This window comes from Fusarium musae, chromosome 10, assembly GCF_019915245.1.
Source record: "Fusarium musae strain F31 chromosome 10, whole genome shotgun sequence".
NCBI classification, from domain to species: domain Eukaryota; kingdom Fungi; phylum Ascomycota; class Sordariomycetes; order Hypocreales; family Nectriaceae; genus Fusarium; species Fusarium musae.
In genome coordinates this window covers 26,038-48,183 of record NC_058396.1, presented here as the reverse complement: position 1 = coordinate 48,183, position 22,146 = coordinate 26,038, and the positions used below count along the sequence as shown (strand labels likewise).

General features: G+C 36.7%; 7 protein-coding genes across 7 annotated transcripts; 3 read left to right on the top strand and 4 right to left on the bottom strand.

The window, feature by feature from the left end:
- Positions 1–201: 201 nt before the first annotated feature.
- J7337_012151 (uncharacterized protein) lies at positions 202–1,514 on the bottom strand (the record flags this gene model as incomplete). The annotated part of the gene is made up of 2 exons (XM_044829681.1): positions 202–1,111; positions 1,279–1,514. 2 exons carry the CDS (start codon positions 1,512–1,514, stop codon positions 202–204), a joined length of 1,146 nt encoding a protein of 381 aa, XP_044674597.1.
- A 493-nt stretch (positions 1,515–2,007) lies between these two features.
- J7337_012150 (uncharacterized protein) lies at positions 2,008–2,946 on the bottom strand (the record flags this gene model as incomplete). Its single annotated transcript, XM_044829680.1, has 1 exon — positions 2,008–2,946. The coding sequence occupies one exon, from the start codon at positions 2,944–2,946 to the stop codon at positions 2,008–2,010; it is 939 nt and encodes a 312-aa protein (XP_044674596.1).
- A 740-nt stretch (positions 2,947–3,686) lies between these two features.
- J7337_012149 (uncharacterized protein) lies at positions 3,687–4,604 on the top strand (the record flags this gene model as incomplete). The annotated part of the gene is made up of 1 exon (XM_044829679.1): positions 3,687–4,604. The coding sequence occupies one exon, from the start codon at positions 3,687–3,689 to the stop codon at positions 4,602–4,604; it is 918 nt and encodes a 305-aa protein (XP_044674595.1).
- Positions 4,605–4,709: 105 nt separating this feature from the next.
- Positions 4,710–6,686, bottom strand: J7337_012148 (uncharacterized protein; the record flags this gene model as incomplete). The annotated part of the gene is made up of 6 exons (XM_044829678.1): positions 4,710–4,903; positions 4,953–5,054; positions 5,111–5,406; positions 5,468–5,589; positions 5,645–6,216; positions 6,269–6,686. 6 exons carry the CDS (start codon positions 6,684–6,686, stop codon positions 4,710–4,712), a joined length of 1,704 nt encoding a protein of 567 aa, XP_044674594.1.
- A 698-nt stretch (positions 6,687–7,384) lies between these two features.
- On the bottom strand, positions 7,385–9,005 carry J7337_012147 (uncharacterized protein; the record flags this gene model as incomplete). The annotated part of the gene is made up of 4 exons (XM_044829677.1): positions 7,385–8,078; positions 8,141–8,429; positions 8,481–8,640; positions 8,697–9,005. 4 exons carry the CDS (start codon positions 9,003–9,005, stop codon positions 7,385–7,387), a joined length of 1,452 nt encoding a protein of 483 aa, XP_044674593.1.
- Positions 9,006–9,421: 416 nt separating this feature from the next.
- J7337_012146 (uncharacterized protein) lies at positions 9,422–10,556 on the top strand (the record flags this gene model as incomplete). The annotated part of the gene is made up of 4 exons (XM_044829676.1): positions 9,422–9,620; positions 9,677–10,098; positions 10,147–10,449; positions 10,500–10,556. 4 exons carry the CDS (start codon positions 9,422–9,424, stop codon positions 10,554–10,556), a joined length of 981 nt encoding a protein of 326 aa, XP_044674592.1.
- Positions 10,557–12,514: 1,958 nt separating this feature from the next.
- On the top strand, positions 12,515–14,023 carry J7337_012145 (uncharacterized protein; the record flags this gene model as incomplete). The annotated part of the gene is made up of 3 exons (XM_044829675.1): positions 12,515–13,035; positions 13,134–13,283; positions 13,363–14,023. 3 exons carry the CDS (start codon positions 12,515–12,517, stop codon positions 14,021–14,023), a joined length of 1,332 nt encoding a protein of 443 aa, XP_044674591.1.
- Between the last annotated feature and the right edge of the window lie 8,123 nt (positions 14,024–22,146).

Genomic DNA, 22,146 nt, shown 5'->3' with positions numbered 1-22,146 from the left:
AAGAAAGTTCGTTCTATTTAGTTCAACTACATCAAGGTCAACGTCTGCGATCAAGTCCGCAAAGCCCTAGGCATAACGCTTGGCAACAAATTCCTCAAGGCCGGGATCCCATTTTCAATTGTTTCACTAAACTGCACACCCACAACTTAGACATCGATACCACGATGACTGACCAATACAAAAGCAAAAGCAACTTTAAAGTTAAATATCAACACCTGCATCCCGACATCTCTCAATAATACCTTTGCTTGCCCATTCTACTGCCCGAAGGTCACATACATTCATGTTCAACAGACATGGAGTAGCTGGGTCAAGAGGCAAGAAGTCCCCAAAGTCATCAGCCAACTGCTTTTTTTCGTTTCCTTCCCAACACTTAATAACATCGGTCAGCCAGCGGTCCTTGGGGAGGGAGTACTTGTTGGAAAGCTTGTCTCCAATGTCAAGCATGACAATTGCGTTGTCATTGCCGCCAGCTTGCATCAGGGAGTACTCAGTAAAGGTGCCGTCGCCCGCATCAACAGCAAAGCTAGCAGAAGTATCATCGTGCTTTCTCTGAATGTCAGTCATACGAAGAACAAATATCTTCTGAGCCTGCAGGGCAAGTCCAATTGAATAGATTGTGAATGAGTCAATCATCTGCTTCTGAACGTCATTCTGGGTAAAGTTCTGACTGATTCCAAGAAAGCTGCCACCATGAAGCTGATCATATATCCCACCAGCATCGCTAACCGGAGTATCAATGACCTTCTTAAAGGAGTCGGAGAGGGCGGCTTGATAGTCCTGGATAACACCGCTCAGAGAAGAAGCCACATTGCTCCACTGTAGAAACTTATCTGTCGTAGGAGGCTTGACGATAGTGAGCACATAGTTAACAGAACCGGTAAATGCGTCTTTGGCAATATTGATACCTTCAGAGAGAGGAACAACACCCATGGTGGAAGTAATTGCTCGAATAACAATTTGCAGTGGCGTGACATTATCTTTGGGGTCAGGGTATAAGTCCGAAACAATTTCAGGCAATTTGAGACCGATGATGCTGCTGGAGAAGCTGATGGCAGTGTTCAAAGAGTTCATATAGTTGTTCCAGTTCTGGATGGCTAACAGGGCATACCTAAAGGGGAGTTAGCAAGTGTAAGGCTATAATGTGGGAGAATTCTTGCCATGCAGGAGGATCAACAGGAACACAGGGCTGACCAGCGTTGCAAAACTGATCGAGTCCACTATAAAACATCAGTAAACGCCTAGACTACTAGTCTCCACAAGAACATGAGTTCATACCAGAAGAAGTTAGGTGCACCGAAAGAATCAGCCAGAGCCTGAACGTTGTTGGTAGGCGTAACTGTGACGTTGGGAGTCCAGTCTTTCAGAAACTTATCGATGCCGAGGTTAATCCAAGTAGTCCGAGCGAGTGGCTCAGTATCGCAGCTCTTGGTTCCAGTGCCTGACTGGCGAATTGCGAGGCCAAAGACAGACGGCGCTGCCAATATGGCACAAACTATAGAAATGGAACGCATGTCAGATGCTGGAACGAAAGTGAGGCTGTTGGGAGTGATCGAATTCTGATGTGTTGTTGGTTGAAGATTTGGCTGATGCTCTGGAAACAGCTATGATCTTTTATATCCAACACAAGCCTTCTTGACAGCTATGTTAAAAGCAGAGGTCGGCAGTCCCGGACATTGAGGGTGTACGCGAGCAGCTCCAATCGCCAGAATATAATTCAACTGGCTATTCTACCTCATCCAAGCTAGGACACTCAGTCGATTCTATACTAGCTACGCAAACCAGGTCATGTTAATAGTTTTCAACAGCTGTCTCGAAATTTTCTCGAGGCTGTCCTCTCTTCCCCAGTATACCACAGCAGCTTTAGTGTTAAGTTTCAGTTACAATACATTAGCTTTACACTTGATGGCTCACTAATGGCGACAATACAATATGATTTTTGAGAAGATGGTGATGGTTATTACTTTATCAATCTGGTGTCTAAACGTGATACAGTGTGATCCTTCACTAAGAAGAAGATGCTGTTATAGCTTGACTGGGAGTAGAGGTAGCCGTTACTGTTTGCGACGCAGTTGCACTGCCACTGGGTTCATCGTCATCACCTTCATCACTGCCAGAACCACTACCGCCGCCCTTCACAACCATGGCCTGAACAATCTGGCCTGCCTTATTGAAGACAATGTTAACCAGAGCACTGAGCTCCTTGTATTCATATGTCCGCTGCGTAAGACCATTTTGCAAAGTCTTTTCATCGCCAGTGAAGGTCATGTTTTGCTTGTAGTTTCCGATAATCGAGCTAACAACATCGCTGCCTGTTTTTGTAACTTCTTGCACAATATTTCCAAGATTATCAATGAGGAAATTGAGTTTCGTGTCGCCCTGTGTGATAGAGCCAAGGAGACCATCTACAGCGCCGATAACGCCTTCAACAATGTCGCCGACCGAGTCGAGCAAATTGATGAGAGCCGGGTTAAGATCGAGAGAAGCCAGAGTGCGGTTGACAATCTCGACCAAGTGGCCCAAACGGACAACGAGCTCAAGTTCGGCCTCTACATCTGCGATGGTGATGTTGACTTTGTCGATGCCGACTTGAATACCTGCATTGATCTGGACAAGCTTCGCAATGTCCGCGTTGAGGTTGATGTCTGCATGCAGATTGTCGACGTCTAGCTCAATGCGACCAACAGAGAGTTCTGGTACTTTGAGATGAACGTCGGGAGGACCAAGTGAGGAGTTGCTTGAGCCCCCTCCTCCTCCACCTGCGGGTGCAGATGTCGGCTGAGCTGTGCTGTCGCTAGAGGCATCCTCACTCTCAGATGTCGAGGATGTCGGTGGAATTGCGATGCTTTCCGCAGTAGTAGCTGGATCTGTTGAATCTGGTGTTTGGGCAATACCCAGGCCCAATAGGTGAGCCAGAACTAAAGGCTTCAAAATAGAGAGACGCATATTGACGTTTGGTAGACAATCTCTTGGGAAGAAGGTGATGATAGTTGATGCTCCAACGGCGAGACAGTTGTGGTATGTCGAGACACTTCTTGCTCACCGTCCACTGCCAGGTCTTTGAGAATTTACCCCATGGCATAAAGTGGACCTTTGTCACACAGCCCTTGGAACCAGCGTAATCTCCCGTCGCATCATGAGCCCTCGGCCCTATGAGCTTATTTGGATGGTTATATCGCGGGTCTTATCCGTCCTTTTAGTTACAAGCGATGCAAAAACAGGATTTTCACAATTGGAAGGAAATTACTGATATGCTTTACGGGGTAATCGATCGAGATTGAGTTCATGCATTGACGCAGTTACAGGGGTCTGTCGGAAATACAGCCCTCTCAGGCTTCCAATACGTCCAATATGTCTCCACTCGCTGTGGTTTCCCCTGCATCAATGAAACCTCGGAGGCTGGATATCAGGGTCGGAACTTTCCTACCGGAGTTGCTGCTGTTTCAAGTTCGCTTACCGTCTACTCTGGTCTGTCCAACCAGGTTGGGTTACACAACACATCATCGCTTTGAGCAAGGGTCTTTAGTACAAGCTTGGTTGGGATGCTTTGTGAAGGAGGGTCGCTTGTAATTTTTTCTTTTCTATTCCATGACTTGTGCCCTTTCTGAAGGGCATCTCATTTTGGCCAACGCAACTGTCTCCTTCATTCCCACTCTATTTTCACCGGCAGCAAACCCAATCTCACAATGAAGCATTGTTCAGTATTCGGCGCCTTGGCTTTGGCCTCGTTTGCTAGCTTTGCTGCTGCGAAAACCAAAGGTGACGGCTACTATGGCTATCATCTGAACCGTCGAGGAGACGATGAATCCGCCATCTACGAGACTGAAAACACCAACAGCGGTATCGCGCCTCTCAACGAGGAGCCCGACGTCTACCTCAACGCCAATGTCTCAGTGGGCGAGATCTCTATTGAAGTGCAGAATATTACTGCGAAGATCAACCTGGACGCAAAAGTCCTCAATCTGCTTAATTTCAACGCTGGTGTCGATCTCGGTATTGATCGTGTGAAGCTTGGCATTTACAACGTCACAGCCAAGGTCGAGCTTGAGGCCCGTCTTGGTAATATTCTGCGCATGGTTGATGATGTGCTTGAAAGTATCGACTTAAATCCAATCATTGCCACTCTCGGTGATACAGTCAAGGACATCGCCGATGATGTTGGTGATGTTGTCGGCGGAAGCAGCGGAGGCAATGAGTCTGGCGAAGATGCCGAAGTGTTGGAGAAGAGAGATCTCACTGCGCGCCTTGAGAATAACATCCTTTACTCCGTCAACGACTTTTCAGGCTCGACAAACAGGAACCGCGTCTTGACACAAGATGGCTTCCTGTATGATATCTACCTAAACAACAACGGAGTCGAGAGACGTCGCAGGGAAGTTGGATTCTACAGCAAAGACATGAAGTTTACCGGTCACAACAAGACAATCACTGGAGATGAAGGGGTGGAGTATGAGCTACAGTATACGTATGCACCGTATCATGGGCTCAGTGCTTATTGCAACATCTATACCGATCAGAGTGGAAAGGTGTTGAGAACAAAGATTGTTGCTGAGGCGGAGGGTGGAGGTGCTGCGACTATTGTGAACAAGGAGGAGGAGATTTAATATATTTTCGTTAGTAGTAGTATCAACACTACTGCTATCTCAAGTTCAACTATCAACCAACTTTGCCCGTCATGTGCCTAACAGATTGTGTGTTCATAAGTCCCATCATTTGGTAGGACGAGGTGTAAACACAAGGTGAAGATTTGGGGTAGCCAGTGTAAACGTATCCATCTTCGCCTGCAAAAAGCCCTCTGGAGTCTGACCCTCACCAAGTCTCACATCGAATGCCCTGATAATATGTGCTATAACATATCTCACTTCCATCAAACCAAGCTGCTTTCCGACACAAGAGTATCGACCTTTTTTAGAGTCAGCATAAGTTCAGAGGAGAGCCCTGCTAGGTATTACCGATCGAGAAGGGCGCATAGACCCCCTTGTCTTTGGTCAACTCGGGTGATGTTGTCCAACGCTCCGGGATGAACTCTGATGGTCGTGCGAAATTGCGTTCATCTTATTCAACATGATTAGCTGTTGCTGTACAGTCATGCAAGCAGAACATAACCGACCTCGCTGAATTGTGTGCATTGGGACCTGGACGATAGTATTGCCGGGTATGAACGTGTCCCCAACCATCAGTCCCTGTGGAGGGGTGACTCTCTGCAAACCTGAAGGGACAGGCGGATGCAAACGAAGGGACTCGTCGATGACGGCATTCAAGTGAATGAGGTTGGAGAGTGATGTATGGTCTGCCTGTTCTCTGTCCATAAAGTACTGGTCAATCTCCTCTCTCAGCTTGATGATTTGAGAGGGGTTGGTCGCCAGCTCAAACAGAAGACCTGTCAAAGTCGCAGCGGTCGTGTCACTGTAGTCCAGTAAGTCTCGAGCCAACTCAGGTGCTTAAAAAAGAATAGCCAAATACGTACCTTCCAGCAACTGCGATGAGATAGGCTTCAGCTTCAACATTGAGCTTTGCCTGGTATGTCTTTGGATTGCGCTCGTACTCCTCAAGGATCCAAGCAAAGACATCGGGGTTGTCAGGCTTCATCTATTCGTCATTCATGTTAATTCAGTCACAAGATTACCTAGGGGAAATGGCGTACCCTTGACCGTTCTTCAACCTGACCTGAAATCCACGCCCAGAACTGTCGGTCCTCAGAATTGACGGCGGGGATGAGTTTCAGAATGGGGATGACCCATGAAATGTGAGCAAGAGCACCAACCATCTTCATCGAGCCATGCAGCGAACTCAGGAAGTAATGATTGACACCGTCACGTAACATGTTGAAGGATTTGCCGAATGCAAGATCACCCATAACATCGAAGCTGTAAAAGTTCAACCAGTCCGAGGCGTTGATAGTCGTGCATTGCATCTCATTGAGACGATCGAGTAATTGTGTAGTATACTTCGTGACGCGAGGTTCGTAGTCCCGTAGTGCTTTATACTTGTTAGCTGGGGAATCGATAAATAGGCGAAAAGAGTAGCCCTTACATTTCGAGCTCAGGGCTCTGTCCCAGATCTTTCGCCTGGCGCTGTGCTCTTTATGATCGCGAATCATGTGTAACGAGATACGAGGGTTAAGAATATTATAAAATGGGCCTTTGGTGCATGGGGACTTGGCAGAGTAGATCGCTTCGATCGCCTTTGGATGCGTGATGGAGAGTTGTGTTGGCCCTAAAAGCACAGGCTTAGCTTGACATCCAAAGCTGGAAATGGAGATACTGACCCAATCTGACAAAATCGCCGTATTGCTGATGGAGTTGCTCAACCTCCTCATAGAGATGAGTATTTTTGGTAGTGAGGTAGGTAGGGTAGAAATTTGAGATTCGAGCGCTAAGTGGCCCAGGGAACTTGTTCAGGGGATGGAAGGTGGTGCGATAACAGAGGATGCTGGTCATAAGCCCGAGTATGTGAGCACCTTCAAGCAAAAGAACAGACGCAGCCGAAAGATTGTTGCCATGCTGCCACCCCTGGAATTCAGCCAAGCGTAACAACCCAATTACAATGATGGGTAATGTAGCATAGGTTTGAAAGATGTGGAGGGCAAGCGAGTCCCATTCTCCTCTACGGTAGAAGAGAATATGCAGGAGACAGCCACTGGCGAATGAGACCGCAAGGGCTTCAGGGCTTTTAGGCTCAACCATCATGACGGGTTCCAATGTTGATGCAACAGTCTGAGGAGGGGAGCAATCGGAAAGGAACGTAAGAGAAAGTTGATCCGTCCATGCAAATGAAGGGGCCGTGGAGGACCATTTAAGACAAGGATCTCACAACATTAGTTGTGACATAAGGGCTGGATCAGGTGAACCAGGCGAAAGATTGTTTTGTGGCATGGAATTCCGCCTCGGTAACTTTCATTCGTTACACTAAACTTGCTAAGGGGGGACAAACTGAGGATCGCAACGCGGGGTCATCCTAAAGGGCATAGCAGAGAGATTAGCGTGCTATGGGGAATTGCGGGGAATCCGGGGAAGCCTGGACTGGATGCACTTGTGAAGGTGCTCTGATATGTAAAGTCGATTCGTGAGTGGTTCAATTTGTGCCGTTAACCGTGGGCCGTAAATGGTGTCTCACTTACGTGGCTCAGACCCAACTACCGCATGCACGCAACAACTCGCATGCGAGCACCGGTAATGATACGCAACTAACTTACTCGGTTTAGGATACTTGGCCCCAATCCCCTGATGTTTTCAGCCTCTGAGAGAAGGCAAGCTCTAAAAGGTACTCTAAAGCTACGTTGCAAGTCATTCAGAATGTAGCGGTTTCGTATTCACAAGATTATTTTCAGTGATGAAAATAAGCTTTGAGTTTGGTACATTTTGTCGCTGCTTGTACAGTGTGTCTACTTGCTCTTCTTAATAAAATATGTTTTTGAGTTGCAATATCCTCGCAGTCCATCGACACCCCATTCGCGCCCCAAGCCACTGTTCTTATGACCACCAAATGTAGCTGTGGGTTCGATGGCTAGATGCTCGTTGAACCAAACACTGCCAACGTCAAGCCCATCAGCGATTCGCATGGCAAGCTCTTCATCAGTTGTCCAAACTGAACCTCCCAAGCCCATGTCGCTCGAGTTGACACGAGACAAGACCTCGTCTACTCCAGACCACTTCAGCAAAGGCACCACTGGTCCAAAGGGCTCTTCGGTGACGATTTTGCTATCATCTGGCGGGTTATCCACAACAGTAGGCTGGATGAAGTACCCTTTCTTCAAGCCATCTGACATGTCCCCGCCCTTGAACACAGCATAATTGTTTTTTGCTATGTCGTCGAGGTGCACCTTGACACGCTCAAATTGGAGTTGGTTCTGGACGGGTCCCATGAAGGTGCCATCTGCAAACCCGTCGCCAACTTTGAGCTGTGATACGTGCTTGATGAAAGAGGCCTTGAAAGCCTCATATATGTCTTGATGCACATAAATGCGCTTGACAGCAATGCAGATCTGACCTGCGTTCATGAATGCGGCCACTGCGATTTGTGAAGCGGCATTCTCTATGTCTGCATCTGCGCAGATAATCGCGGCATCGTTGCCTCCACTGTCCCATGTGAGCGACTGTATACACAGAAGGCAGATGCAGGTCAATTTGGGAATACTTACAGCTCCAAAGTAACTCTGGTCAAATTCTTGCTGGCGCTCTCCATAACCCTCTTACCCGTGGCTGTAGAGCCAGTAAAGCTGATCTTGTCAATGCCTGGGTGAGCCGTCAACATGGGGCCTAGATCATCGCCTCCGCTCAAGACCTGCACAACGCCAGGTGGAAAGAATCGTTGTGCAAGCTCGACTATCTTAATGCCGCAGTAAGGTGTGAAGGGAGAGGGTTTCACAATGATACAGTTGCCTGCCATGAGTGCGGGTCCAAGTTTTCCACACAGAAGCATGATGGGATCTTCAACAAGGAGTTAGCTCGAAGCTTACGAGACGAGGTATCAAGACGTACAATTCCATGGGACTATCGCAGCAACCACTCCCAGAGGGACATAACGAGTCGTGATGCGTTTATCTGGGTCGCTATCAACCTCATCCACAGGCATATCAAGCTTGCACGTCTCGGTAAGCCAGTGAATTCCACGACCGATCTCATGGTCGGCAAACATAGCCTACAAAGATTGTATAAGCATTATGAAGGCAACGTAAACAAAAGTTCAAGACTTACAGGCTTTCCCTGTTCCGCTATAAGCAGACGTGCGAATTCTGCTTTATGTGCCAAGAGTGCATCTGCCAAGCCCTTGATCTTCTCTTTTCGAACCTCAGTAGGCGTCGTTTTCCAAGTTTGAAATGCAGAGCGGGCTGCCTGTATAGCATCATCAACCTCTACTGGGGTTGACACAGGACAGTCTGGCAACGCCTCGCCCGTTGAAGGATTGATGCCATGACGTGTGGTGGCAGTACCCCGGGACTGGCCATTGATAATGTTGGAAAAGGTTGAGAAATCCATGCTCTCCGGATAAGTAGTGACAGCCATTCTGGTTTCCTAAAATTGGTGGATGTGATAGCTTGAGGTGTGTCTCCTACTAAAAGAACTGCTTTCGGAAGATTGGTATCAGGCTGTTTATGTTATATGCATATCACTTCTGCCTGGAGGCTTGATATAAGTCGTCTTTACACGTGCAATTATTTGCCAAGGTACTTACCCCGCGTTCAGATCCACAATTAGTTAGTTGCATGCTATCACGAGGCTAGATTCTTTAGGCCGGTTGGCTTGTTATTTCTGCCGAGGGTTTTTCACATCGGCTGAAGGTAATCTTGGGGATAAGTTATGTTGCTAGCTCCATCTAGGCTAGTCATGCTGTGTTTTGTTTCTTCAATAAATGATCATCGGTACCTGCTGGTAGAAACAAACATTGAAATCTTCGATTGCCTATATCGTTATCAACAACCATGAACACCAAATTTATCGCATCATACGAGCCTCAAGGCACTGACCCAGACTTGAGACTCGTGAGCGGATCTGTGCGGGCTGTTCATGCCAGCGAACTGCTTATTCGAGTTGTCGCTACTGGCATTTGTCACACTGACCTCATCTTCGCCACTTGGCCAGCCGACCATATCCCATATCCCAAGGTGCTAGGTCACGAGGGTCAGTTCAAATTCTTTCTTTTTGTTAGCGCTTTGATCACTGAAGTTCGTGTTTAGGTGCTGGTGTTGTAGTGGAAGCAGGACCTGGGGTCACCAAAGCTCGTCCAGGTGACTTTGTCCTACTCTCCTTTCACAATTGCAAAGACTGCCATGACTGCAAAGAGGGCCATCCGTCCTTTTGTAGCAAATTCGTGGAGATCAATTACGGTGGTGAGGATGCAACGTATACAACGGAGGGCACCAACCTGCGAGGCAACTTTTTCGGGCAGTCGTCGTTTGCTGAATTGGCGGTTGTCAAGGAATCATCTGTTGTGAACGTGACCGACATCATCAAGACTGAAGAGGAATTGAAGTTATTCGCGCCGCTTGGTTGTGGATTCCAGACTGGTGCGGCAACAGTTGAAAACGTTGCCAGAGCAAATGAGAAGGACAGAGTCGCAGTCATAGGTCTTGGTGGCGTCGGGTTGGTCTCTATCATGGTAAGAAATTCGCTATAAACTCACGAAGACCAAGCTGATCCCGTCCAGACAGCAAAGATGCAGGGTTGCGAGACCATCATTGGTATTGATCGTGTACCCGACAGGCTGGAATTAGCCAAGGTCCTCGGAGCGACTCATGTAATCAATACTTCCGATGAGAACATTGACATGAAAGGGGAGATCCAAAGAGCCACTGACGGAAGAGGCTCTAGCATAACGATTGACACGACAGGAAACATGGGCCTTATCAAAGCAGGTCTAGAGTCTACTTCTAATAGAGGTCAACTGATCTTTATTGGAGTACCGCCACTTGATGCCATGATGGATCTTCATCTTGTTACATTCATGCAGGTATGGACTCACCTCCGATTCTTTGCCATTATAAAACTAATCGAAATCAGACTGGGAAAGTCATTCGAGGAACGATTGAAGGTGATGCTATCCCTGCCGAGGTATGAGGTTGAACATCTCAGACCACAGACCAGCTCTGACTTGCATATAGTATCTACCCCGAATGGTACAGTGGTATCGGGAAGGCAAGCTACCAATTGATAAGCTTATTAGCTACTACAAGGTAGGTCCCTTGCATTCTTAGTAGGGAAGCTGTACTGACGATTCTGTGCAGCCAGAAGATTTTGAGACTGCTTTAAAAGACATGAAAATCGGAAAAACAGTAAAGCCAGTTATTGTCTGGTAGTTCTGATAAAATACTGTGTACACATTATTTATCTTGTATCTACTACATAGTATCCGTATAACCTTCTGAAATTGCAAATATGGTTGCATTAAGAGATGTAACTTCAAGGGATCAACCGACTGAATCTCAGATGGAATGCTCGACATAGTTAGTCCTGGTCAAGTTCTCGACTGCTGGCTATGTAAACATGAATTGATTGGTCAGAATTTACCCTCGGTAGAAAATGCTTGGACGTCAAGTGTCATGGCTGATGTAAATCTTGTTTTGGCACATTGACTTACTCCATTAGGACATAGCGTTGGTTGACAAAACATAGCCGAGTCAGCGCGTGAGCCCTGACTCAATAGAAGCGAGTCAACACTGCGAATAACTGATTCAATAGAGTACAGTGCTTCGTACCTTGACCAAAGTTTCCACTTCCCCGCGTTTTACCCCGCGTTCAGACCCTCTTCTCTCCATTGCCATGAGTTAGTTCGGAAAGGGAGATCTTGCATCTTCCACCTCAACTACCGGTCCAAAATCCATCATCATCTTCATCAAAACAGTAGCCGGCGTCTACAATGGAGGAGGCGATGTCCCAAGGCATAAATCCTCGACGGAAACGAGCCAGCAAAGCTTGTGTAGCGTGTCGCTCCCGTAAGGTTCGATGCGATGTCACTCATAGACCCCATCAGTGCACCAACTGTGCCCTTGACAATATTCAATGTGTTGTTAAGGACAGACGCACCAAATAGTAGGTTACCCGGACAAATAGCACCCATTCAAGCTAACCTGGCCAAGTCGCAAACGCTCTCCTGTAGTGGTCGAAAAACAGCAGCGGATGCAGTTCAGAAACAGTTTGCAGGTAATTTTACCAAAGGACCCAAGTTCTGCTGCATCGGATGATCTGGATTCGCCAAACGATGCCTGTGTAGAACCAGGCTTGTCAGTGGAATGTGGCCCTGAAAGCCCATCTATGTGCTTCGACGCGCTTTGGGATCAACCTGAGATAGACTTCCCTACCGAAAGACTCATTCAAGGTCCAATAGAGAGTCGCGAGAAGGAAGCTGGGATCTCCGAGATGGTTCTGAACCAGCGCAAAGATTCTGAATTCAGCATTGTCTCGGAGAAGTCTCGGGATCATCAAACAGAGTCTAAGCCAGCCTCCAGCTCCGATGCAACAATGTCAGGTCAATCGCACATTATATATTCATACTACTCTTTCCTCGATCTCGATATCTCTGGCTTATTACCCGATGACATAAACTACCTTGAAGCCCAAGGCTGCTTTCGAGTTCCCACTCCAGAAGCCTTGGATGAGTTTGTTCAAGAGTACTTTTTACATGTTCATCCGGCACTCCCGTTGTTAGATGAAGCTTGGTTCTGGGCTATCTATTCACGATCTGTACGCGGCAGATCAAACCTCTCTCTCTTCGTCTTTCAGGCCATGCTATTTACTTCATGTAGTGTACGTTACGGGATCCTGATCTGATCTGGATGCAGGGTTTGCTGACTTTGTAGTTCCTACCATTTTCAACCATCCGCAGTCTTGGATTTGCTTCAGTACACAATGCGCGGAACACATACTACCGTCGTAGTAAAGTAAGTCCATTGCGATCAGTGACTCACGTTGGCATGAGTGATGACTGACCTGTACTGCAGCTGTTGTTCGATCTTTGTAGTGAGAGGAACCTTGTGTCCAGTGCGCAAGGGGCACTTTTGCTGTCATACAATGGAGCAATGAAGGATCAGAAACGCACCAATTCTATCTGGCTATCAACTGCAATCCACCTAGCTCAGGCCGCAGGGGCAGATCAGTTCCATACCAGCTCAAACCCAAGTTTGACTTCGGTAAATGAGCTGAAACGACTGTGGTGGTGCTGTGTAGTACGGGACCGAATCCTGCCTCTTGGGATGCGAAGACAACTACATATCACATCGCTGGATTTGGCCGACGCCAACTACTTGCCTACTGAGAAAGACTTCTGGCGAGAGATTGACGGGTCTCGGGTCTATGCACCACAGACCAAACGAACCCTAGTCCGATTATTTATCACGCTCTGTGAGCTGACTGTTCCGCTCACTGATGTCATCAAGATCGTCTATCCAACAGGCCGCTTGACCGATATCCATTCCCCAGTTATGCGTGACGCCGAAAAGGGAAGAGAATCGCTGCAGTCTTGTGAAGCTGGCTTGGAAGCTTGGTTCGAAAGGGCAACCATCCAGTTTCCAACGCCTGCCGGTATCATTACTCGAGAAGGGTCTCTTGTGTTATACACAAACTTACTCTACATATACTATCAGTGAGAATTCCTCTTCAAACATAATGATTTATTTCGCGTTTCTAACCATTGAAAAGTGCTGCTTGCTTTGCACTTTATCAGCACAAAGCTTTCATCATTAGCCAGGAACAGGCCAAAACGACTTCAGAGCTGCAGCAGACCAAAAGCAAAATCGAGGATGCCGCGCTCGGCATCACAGAAAATCTGAAAGAGCTCATCCACCTGAGGTTAGAAAGGTATTTGCCAATCAGCATGTGAGTTACTACCCTGATTGGTCATTCTCTGCTGCTGATAATCTATTTCTAGTGCTGCATACATTGCCGTTCCCCTAGTACTCCACATCCTTGATGTGAGACTTGCAAAGAGGCCACTGCAAATAGCCCAAAAGCAGGGAAAGTTAAATGTCTATGTTGAAACGATGAAGACTATGCAGAAGCTCTACGATGGCGTTGATGATGTTTGGACCTTTATCAGAACAGCCATCGATTGTGCAACTATACAGGACGTAGAGAATGAGACAAGCTCACAGAACAGTTTCTGCATCGATGCTGTCGGATGTCTAGGATCGAAATTTCAACTCACCACAGACAAAGAGTATGCCAATGACTGGGGTAACGTTCTCGTTATGGAACCTGTTTTGTACTTCCGGCTTTCTCGAACCATCGACCACTCATTGGCTCTTGGGCGATACTCTGAAGGCTCTACAGTTGGCCTCGCTGCACCTCGTTCAGCGCGTCTGCCTTCTCCTAGACTCTTTACCATCGACATAGGTAGCCCTAAACAAGCAGTCGATGATACCACTTACGAGTATCACCAAGCATCCGCCGAGAACGGGGATAGAGAACCCGTGGCTGGTCAAGATCAGTTTTCATTGGTACCTCAGATGCTGGAGGACATTGATGAGTTTGTCACTTACGACTTTGGCATAGAGGATCTACAAACTGAAGTCGATTTCGAGAGATCTTAGCTAGAGGCTACCTCTCTTATATAGTAGAACTTGTATCCAATTTCTACCTTTAGTAAGGTTTATATAATAAAGAATTATATAATTCGTTTATTAAACAGGAAGTAACTGCTTGTTCTAATATAAAGCTACCTTATATTAAGTAATAAACAGGCATTTACTACTCCTCCTAAATTGGATTATAAGGTTGAGTAAATATTAATATAGCTTAGATTCCTTTAGGTAAGTTCTTGCTATACTTTCGCTACTTAACTCTCTACAAGTCTGTCTATTTCCAAGGTAGGCAAATCGATTCTTTTCCAGATACTGAATCTCAAATTCCTCCCGTCTTGGCGTTTTTAATGTTCCCTTATAGTGCTATATAGACCCGCACCAAGGACCTATTACTGAGCCGTCATCACAGCCGTTTCTGTACCTTATTACATTTATATTAGCATGGATCTCTTACGGGTCTTATAAGTATCGCTAACTTACTAACTTACGCAAGATCCAGTCTATACCATGCCCTGTATTATTTTATCTCTCTGCTTAAGAAAGGCATCTGTAGCTTCCTGTTTTACTTTTAAACTACTAATATTCTCAGTCTATATCTTATATATAAAAAGGCATAGTTAACTACTAGCTTAAGTTATATAATAAGGGAAATATTACTAATAGGAGTATTAAGACTGCCTATAATTAAGTAATTTACTTTTATTAATAACTTTCCTTAATTATAAAAAAAAACTTAAAAATACTAAAATAGTTTAAAAACCCTAGAAATACTATAAAGAGATAATAAAATAAGCTTTAATTTTAAAAGTCTTTTAAATCCTTAAATCCTTATCTTAAGATAGGGAATATAAGTTAATAAAAAATATTTAATCTAGTTATATATATAATAATATTTATATTATATTAAATATTATTATTATTAAAAATCTTAATTTTATTAATAAGCTTAATTTTATTAAAGATTATAATTATAATTAGCTTAATTAAAGCTTTTAAATACTTATATTTTTAATTTATATTACTAAATTAAGTTAATATTTATATCTTTTTTTTACTTTTATATTAGGGATAGAGAAAATATAAGTTTTAAAAAAAAAATTTTTTTAAAAAAAAATTTAAAATTTAAATTAATAAATCTTAAAAAAATCTTATTTAAATAAACTTTTTTTTAATTTAAAGACTTTATTTTAATTTATTTTTTTTTATTTTAAATAATAATTTTATTTTTATATTTAACTAGTTATTTTAATTAAAAAGCTACTTAATAAAAATTATTTTTTTAAGTTTTAACTTAACTACTAAGCAGGTAGTAATATAGTATATATTACTATTTAAAGCAGGCTCTTAATTAGCTAAAGATAGGCTAAGGTTAATATATTACTAGTATACTATATTACTAGTTTTAGTTAGCTAATAAGAATACTAAAGCTAACTTTAAGTAAGTCCCTAAGTTACTATTAGCTAAGCTATAAGTTAAGAAAGTTAAGTATAGGTAAGTAATAGGATAAAGGATTTATATTAATATAGATATATATATAAGAGATAAAAGAGGTAAAAGAGGCTAAAAAGGCAGGTTAAGTTAAGTTAAGCTAAAGTAAAAAGGGCTTAAGGAAAAAAAGAAAAAAAGAGAAAAAAAAAGAGGAAAATATAAAGTATTAGTAATTAATATATTAGTAAAATTAGCTAAAAAAAAAATCAAAATAGCTCTTAAGGCTATTAAGAAATAGGCTTTTTATAAGTAAATTAAATCCTAGGCTTTTATATTTAACCCTAACTTTTAATTAAACTAGCTATAAAGTACTAGCTTTTTAATAGCTAGAGAACTACTTTAAGTTAAAAGGATTAGTAATTTTAGTATATATAACTTAAGCTATTTTACTATATCTTATTATAGTTTATAGTAGCTAGCCTTAAAGTCCTATAGCTTAAAGTCTAGCTTATTATTTTTATATATTATTAAGGAAAGTAAGCTTATTATAGTAAAGATAGGCTTTTATAGCTTTATAAAAATATAACTTAAGCTTTTAGTTTTAGTTAAGCTATAGCTTAAGAAAGCTAGTTATATAAAGAGAGAAAGAAAAAAAAAAAAAAAAAAAAAAAAAAAAAAAAAAAAAAAAAAAAAGTAAAGTAAATTTAAGTAAAGTAGCTATAAACTATAATTAAATAGTTTACTAACTTTTATTTAATACTAATAGTATATAATAAAGTTAAAAAAGAAAATATATAATTTATTAATATATTATAAAAAACTATACTTTTTAATATTATAAGTTTTATATTAACTTTAAGTTAAAGTATTAGTAATAGTATAACTTAAATTATTAATAAAATAATAGTTAATTAGAATTATAATATAAGTATAAGTAAATATTATAAAAAAAAAGTATAATTTAAAAAAAGTATATAAAAAAAAATTAAAAAAAAAAAAGAAAAAGTTAGCTATAATAAGTTATTAAAAATATATATTATATATACTATTAGCTTACTATAAAAAGCTATATTTCTTAATATTATAAATTTTATATTAACCTTAAGTTAAAGTATTAGTAGTAATATAACTTAAACTATTAGTAAAGTAATAGTTAATTAAAATTATAGTATAAGTACTATAAAAAAAAGGTATAGTTTAAGAAAAATATATAAAAAAGAAAAAGAAAGAAAAAGAAAAAGAAAAGAAAAAGGAAAAAAAGAGAAAAAAAGAAAAAAAAGGAAAAAAAAAAATAAAAAAAAATTAAATCTTAAAAAGTAAAGTAATATTAAAGGCTATTAACTATAAAGAAAGAGGCTTTATATAGTAAAATTAAACTATAAGTAAAGAGTTAAAGAAATAGTAAAGCTTAAAAAAAACCTAAAAAAAGTAAAATAGCTCTTAAAGCTATTAATAAAAAGGCTTTTTATAATAAGATTAAACCCTAGGCCTTTATACTTAACTTTAACCTTTAATTAACCTAGCTATAAGATATTAATTTACTAATAGCTAAAAAGCTATTTTATAATAAAAGTATTAGTAATTTTAGTATATATAACTTAAGCTATTTTACTATCTTATTATAGTTTATAGTAATTAGTATTAAGGACTTATAACTTAAAGTCTAGCTTATTATTTTTATTATTAGCTATATAGCTAAAAAGGCTAGGTTAATTAAATTACTTTACTTTAATATTACTTAAGTAAGCTTATTATAAGAATAGGCTTTTATAGCCTTATAAAAATATAGCTTAAGCTTTTAGTTTTAATTAAGCTATAGCTTAAAAAAGCTAGCTATAACCTTAAACTAGCTATATATATATATATATATATATATATATATAAAAAAAAAAAAAAAAAAAAAAAAGTAAAGTAAATTTAAGTAAAGTAGCTATAGATTATAATTAGATAGTTTATTAACCTTTACTTAATATTAATAGTATATAATAAAGTTAAAAAAGAAAATATATAATTTATTAATATATTATAAAGAACTATACTTCTTAATATTATAAGTTTTATATTAACTTTAAGTTAAGGTATTAGTAATAATATAGTTTTAACTATTAATAAAGTAATAGCTAATTAAAATTATAATATAAATTTTTAAAGTAAGTTTTAGGTATTTATAAAAGGAAGGTATAGTTTAAAGGGAGTATATAGTAAAGAGATAAAAAGAGAAAGAAAAAAAAAAGAAAAAAGAAAAAAAAAATAAAAAAAAAAAAAAGGAAATAAAAAATAAAAAAAAAAAAAAAAAAAAAAAGATAACTTTAATTAATAGGATATATATAATATATATATAATATATATAATAGCTATAAACTATATAAAATAAAAAAGAAAAGTAAGCTTCTTTTTAAGTAAAGTATAATATAAAATAAAAGCCAGGCTATAGCTTTAAAAAGCTAGTTATTTTATTAAAAAAAGCTAATAAAAAAAGCTAAAAAAAAAAGAAAAGTATATAGCTTATTAATTAATTTATTATAAAAAGAGAGCTATACTTTTTAATATTATAAGTTTTATATTAATTTTAAATTAAAGAGCTAATAGTAATATAATTTAAATTACTAGTAAAATAATAGTTAATTAAAATTATAATATAAATCCTTTAAGTAAGTCTTAAGTATTTATAAAATAAAAGATAGGTAAATTAGTAAATAGCTTTCTTAAACTATAGCTTAAGCTATATAGTTTTATTAAGCTATAGCTTAAGAAAGCTAGCTATAGAAAGAAAAAAAAAAAGAAAGAGAGAGAGAGAAAAAAAGAAAAAGAGAAAAAAAAAAAAGAAAGCAGAAATAATATATAAAATAGTATAATAAAGTAAGCTAAGTAAAGCAATTTTATAATTTAATTAAATAAATTACTTACTTATTTAAATAAACTTATTAATAATAAGTAATAAAAAAAGCTAAAAAAGAAAATATATAACTTATTAACTTATTATAAAAGTAAAATAGTATTTTTTAATATTATAAGTCTTATATTAACTTTAAGTTAAAGTATTAGTAATAATATAGTTTAAATTATTAATAAAGTAATAGCTAATTAGAATTATAATATAAGTATAAGTAAGTATTATAAAGGGAAAGTATAATTTAAAAAAAGTATATAAAAAAAAGATAGAAAAAGAGAAAAAAAGAGTTAGCTATAGTAAGTTATTAAAAATATATATTATATATACTATTAGCTTACTATAAAAAGCTATACTTTTTAATATTATAAGTTTTATATTAACTTTAAGTTAAAGTATTAGTAATAATATAATTTAAATTATTAATAAAGCAGTAGCTAATTAAAATTATAATATAAACCCTTAAAGTAAGTCTTAAGTATTTATAAAAAGTATAGTTTAAGAAAAGTATATAAAAAAGAAAAAAAGAAAGAAAAAAAAGAGAAAAAGAAAAAAAGAAAAAAAAGAAAGAAATAGCTATAATAAGTTATTAAAAATATATAGTATATATACTATTTACTATATATAATAACTATTACTATCTTTTATTTTTATTTTAGTATTTATTTAAATAATTAATAATTATATAGTATATTTTATAAGCTAGATTTTATAAATTTAAAAAGAAAAGATAAATAAATAGTAGCTTTATTTAAGCTATAACTTACTTTTCCTTTAACTTAATTTTATATTTATATAAAAATTGCCTTTTTTTATATTATATATATAGCCTAAATAAAATAGATATATAAATAGTAGTAAATTATAAAAAAAATAGAATATATTTTAATATTATTATTAAAGGCTTTTATTTTATTTTATTATTATAATCTATAGTACTTTTATATTAATTAATTACTATTATTACTTACTTTTAGTAAGTAATAACTATATTAAAAGCTATTATTATATTATAAAAACTTTATTTATAATATTAATATAATAGCTAGTAAATACCTTTATATAAACTAGATTATAATACTTTATAATAAGTTAAAAAGTAAAAAGGTATTAATATTAGCTTACTAGCTTATAATTATAAAAGTAATTAATAAAAAAACAGTTATTTTTAAAAATATTAAAGTTAAATATAGTATATATTAGCTATTAATTACTTTATTTTTATAAAAATATATAATAAACTTTAACTTTTAAAAGACTTATATAATAATTATTATTTTATATAAGTATATATTTAAAGCTAGCTATATATAATCCTAGCTTAACTATTTTAAAAATATAAGTAACTTTAAAAAATACTTTTTTTAATATACTTAATAATATACTATTATAGCTTTTCTAATACTAGTTTTAGTAAGTTATAGGGTTATTTTCTATTAGCTATTTACTAAGATAACTAGTGCTACTTTAATAGTAATATTCCCTATAAATCTATAATAACCCCCTGTTAAGTATCTTAGATATACTAATTATATTTATCTACTAGCTACTATACCTTATTTATATCCCTGCCTACTTAAGCGCCAGTTTACTATATAGTTATTTTTATTTACTATATATTCTCCCTTAGAGTTATTACTTTAGTAGCGCTTACTAAATATAAATACTAGGCACCTTAGCTATTTAGCTAGGTAAAATATCTATTACCTTCTTTTATACTACTGCCTTTAAATACTTATTAATAACTTAAAGAAGCCTCTAGTTTATTTCCCTTACTAAGTCTAATAACTTAGTAAGTTTATATAAAGATAATAGCGTCTTTAATAATAATAGTAATTATACCTTAAATATAAATACTAATCCTAGTAAGGCTAGTAATACTAACTTTAAGTTAAATAATATACTATATCTTTTAAATAAAAATAATTTACCTTTAAAGTACTTTCTTTATATAGAAAATGACTTTAAGGAAGAGGATATAGATAATACTATATATATTAATAATATAATTTACTTACTTAATAGAATTAAATAATAGTAGAATATATATATCTTAATTCTTTTTCTTATAAAACTACTAATATCTATTAATTACTATAAATATATTAAGTAAGACCCTAAGTATTATATATAATATATCTCCTTAAGTAAAATTAATATATTTTTTTACTAGCTTTTTGCCTAGAAAACAGGGGCTAGAGGAAAGAGGCTTTTTAATATAAGGTCTTTATATTTACTTAAGTAGTATTAGAAACAGTTCTAACTTATATATAAGAAAGAGATTAAGAAAAAGATTAACCCTATTTTAAACCAGAGAATATATAGGGTATATACCTGCCTTTCCTTAATAGCAATAATATTAATATATAACTAATTAGATTCTTTAGTAATTTATTATTAATTATAGTTTAATAAGAAAGTAATATAAAAACTAATATATAATTATTAAGGATCTTAAATAGTAAGCAGAAATAACTATTAGTATAACTAAACAGAGGTTTTACTTTAGTAAGTATTATATCTATACTCTTTTATTCCTCTTTCTTATTATATTAAGTAGATCTAGACTAAGAGCCTTCCTTTTCTTAAGATTTAGTAACCTTAAGCTTTCTTTAATATATAATCCTTAAAGTAGCTTACACTATATTCTTATTTATTTTAAGCTTTATTTTATAAAGACTTTCCTTAAAAAAAAAGAAATATAAGTAATATAATTAAATATAAAGAAATATATATTTAGCCCCTAAGATTAACTTAAATAGTAATATCTTAACTCTTCTTAAGACTATCTTTAACTTAAGTTTATTACTTAGTCTATATACCCTTTTTCTAGGCCTTTTATTTTATTATAAGGCTTTTAATATACTAAATCTTACTTCTCTTAAGTATTTAAGCAAGCTTAATATCTACCCTAATAAGTATAAGTTACCCCTATTACTTAAGTAAAGTATAAATAATATATTTATCTTTTATAGAGCTACTAAGATAGGCATTAATATATATATATTATCTATAAATAAACAGATTATATATAATATAATTACTAGTTAAATAAAGAAGCTTAGTAAATTAGCTAGGTTTAGTATTATTATAATCTTATATATGCTTTATTATAATATAGGAAACGAGTTTAACTAATACTATATATATATATATCTTATATAAAAACTAACTAACTAATAAGTAATATAATAAATATTAATAATAGACTTTATAACCTTATACTTTAATACGCTAACTCTAGGACTTTTAAGAAGTATTACTTTAACTATATTATTTCTATAGATACTATAGCTATTATAAGTTATAATATATAGTAAAAAGCGCTAATATATTAAGCCTGCAGTATTAGGTACTTAGCTAGTAAGTAATAGCCTACCTATCTTACTTTAAAGTAATCTATAAGTATTAATAACAATCTTAAGATCTAGAATCTTTTTTAATAATAAAAATACCTTATTTCTAAAGGCAATTAGTTAAAGAAAGCTTATATATGCCTAAAGAAGATTACTAAGGATATTTAAAGTAAAAAGGCATATCTATATAAAAAGTAAAAAGATTAAGTTAGAAAGACTTAGTTATAGGAATAGGCTATAACTAATATTAAGCAATAACTAGCTAGCAAGATATTTAAAAAGCTACTAATATTACTATTAGATAATAGTGCTTACCTAGCCTAAAAATGCTTATATAAAGCCTTAATAGCCTTAGTAACTAATATAATTAATTTTAAATATTATTACTATAATAAAGCGATTCTTAGTATTATATCTTATTGCTTTATTTAAGAACTACCCTTACTTCCTTTAAAAA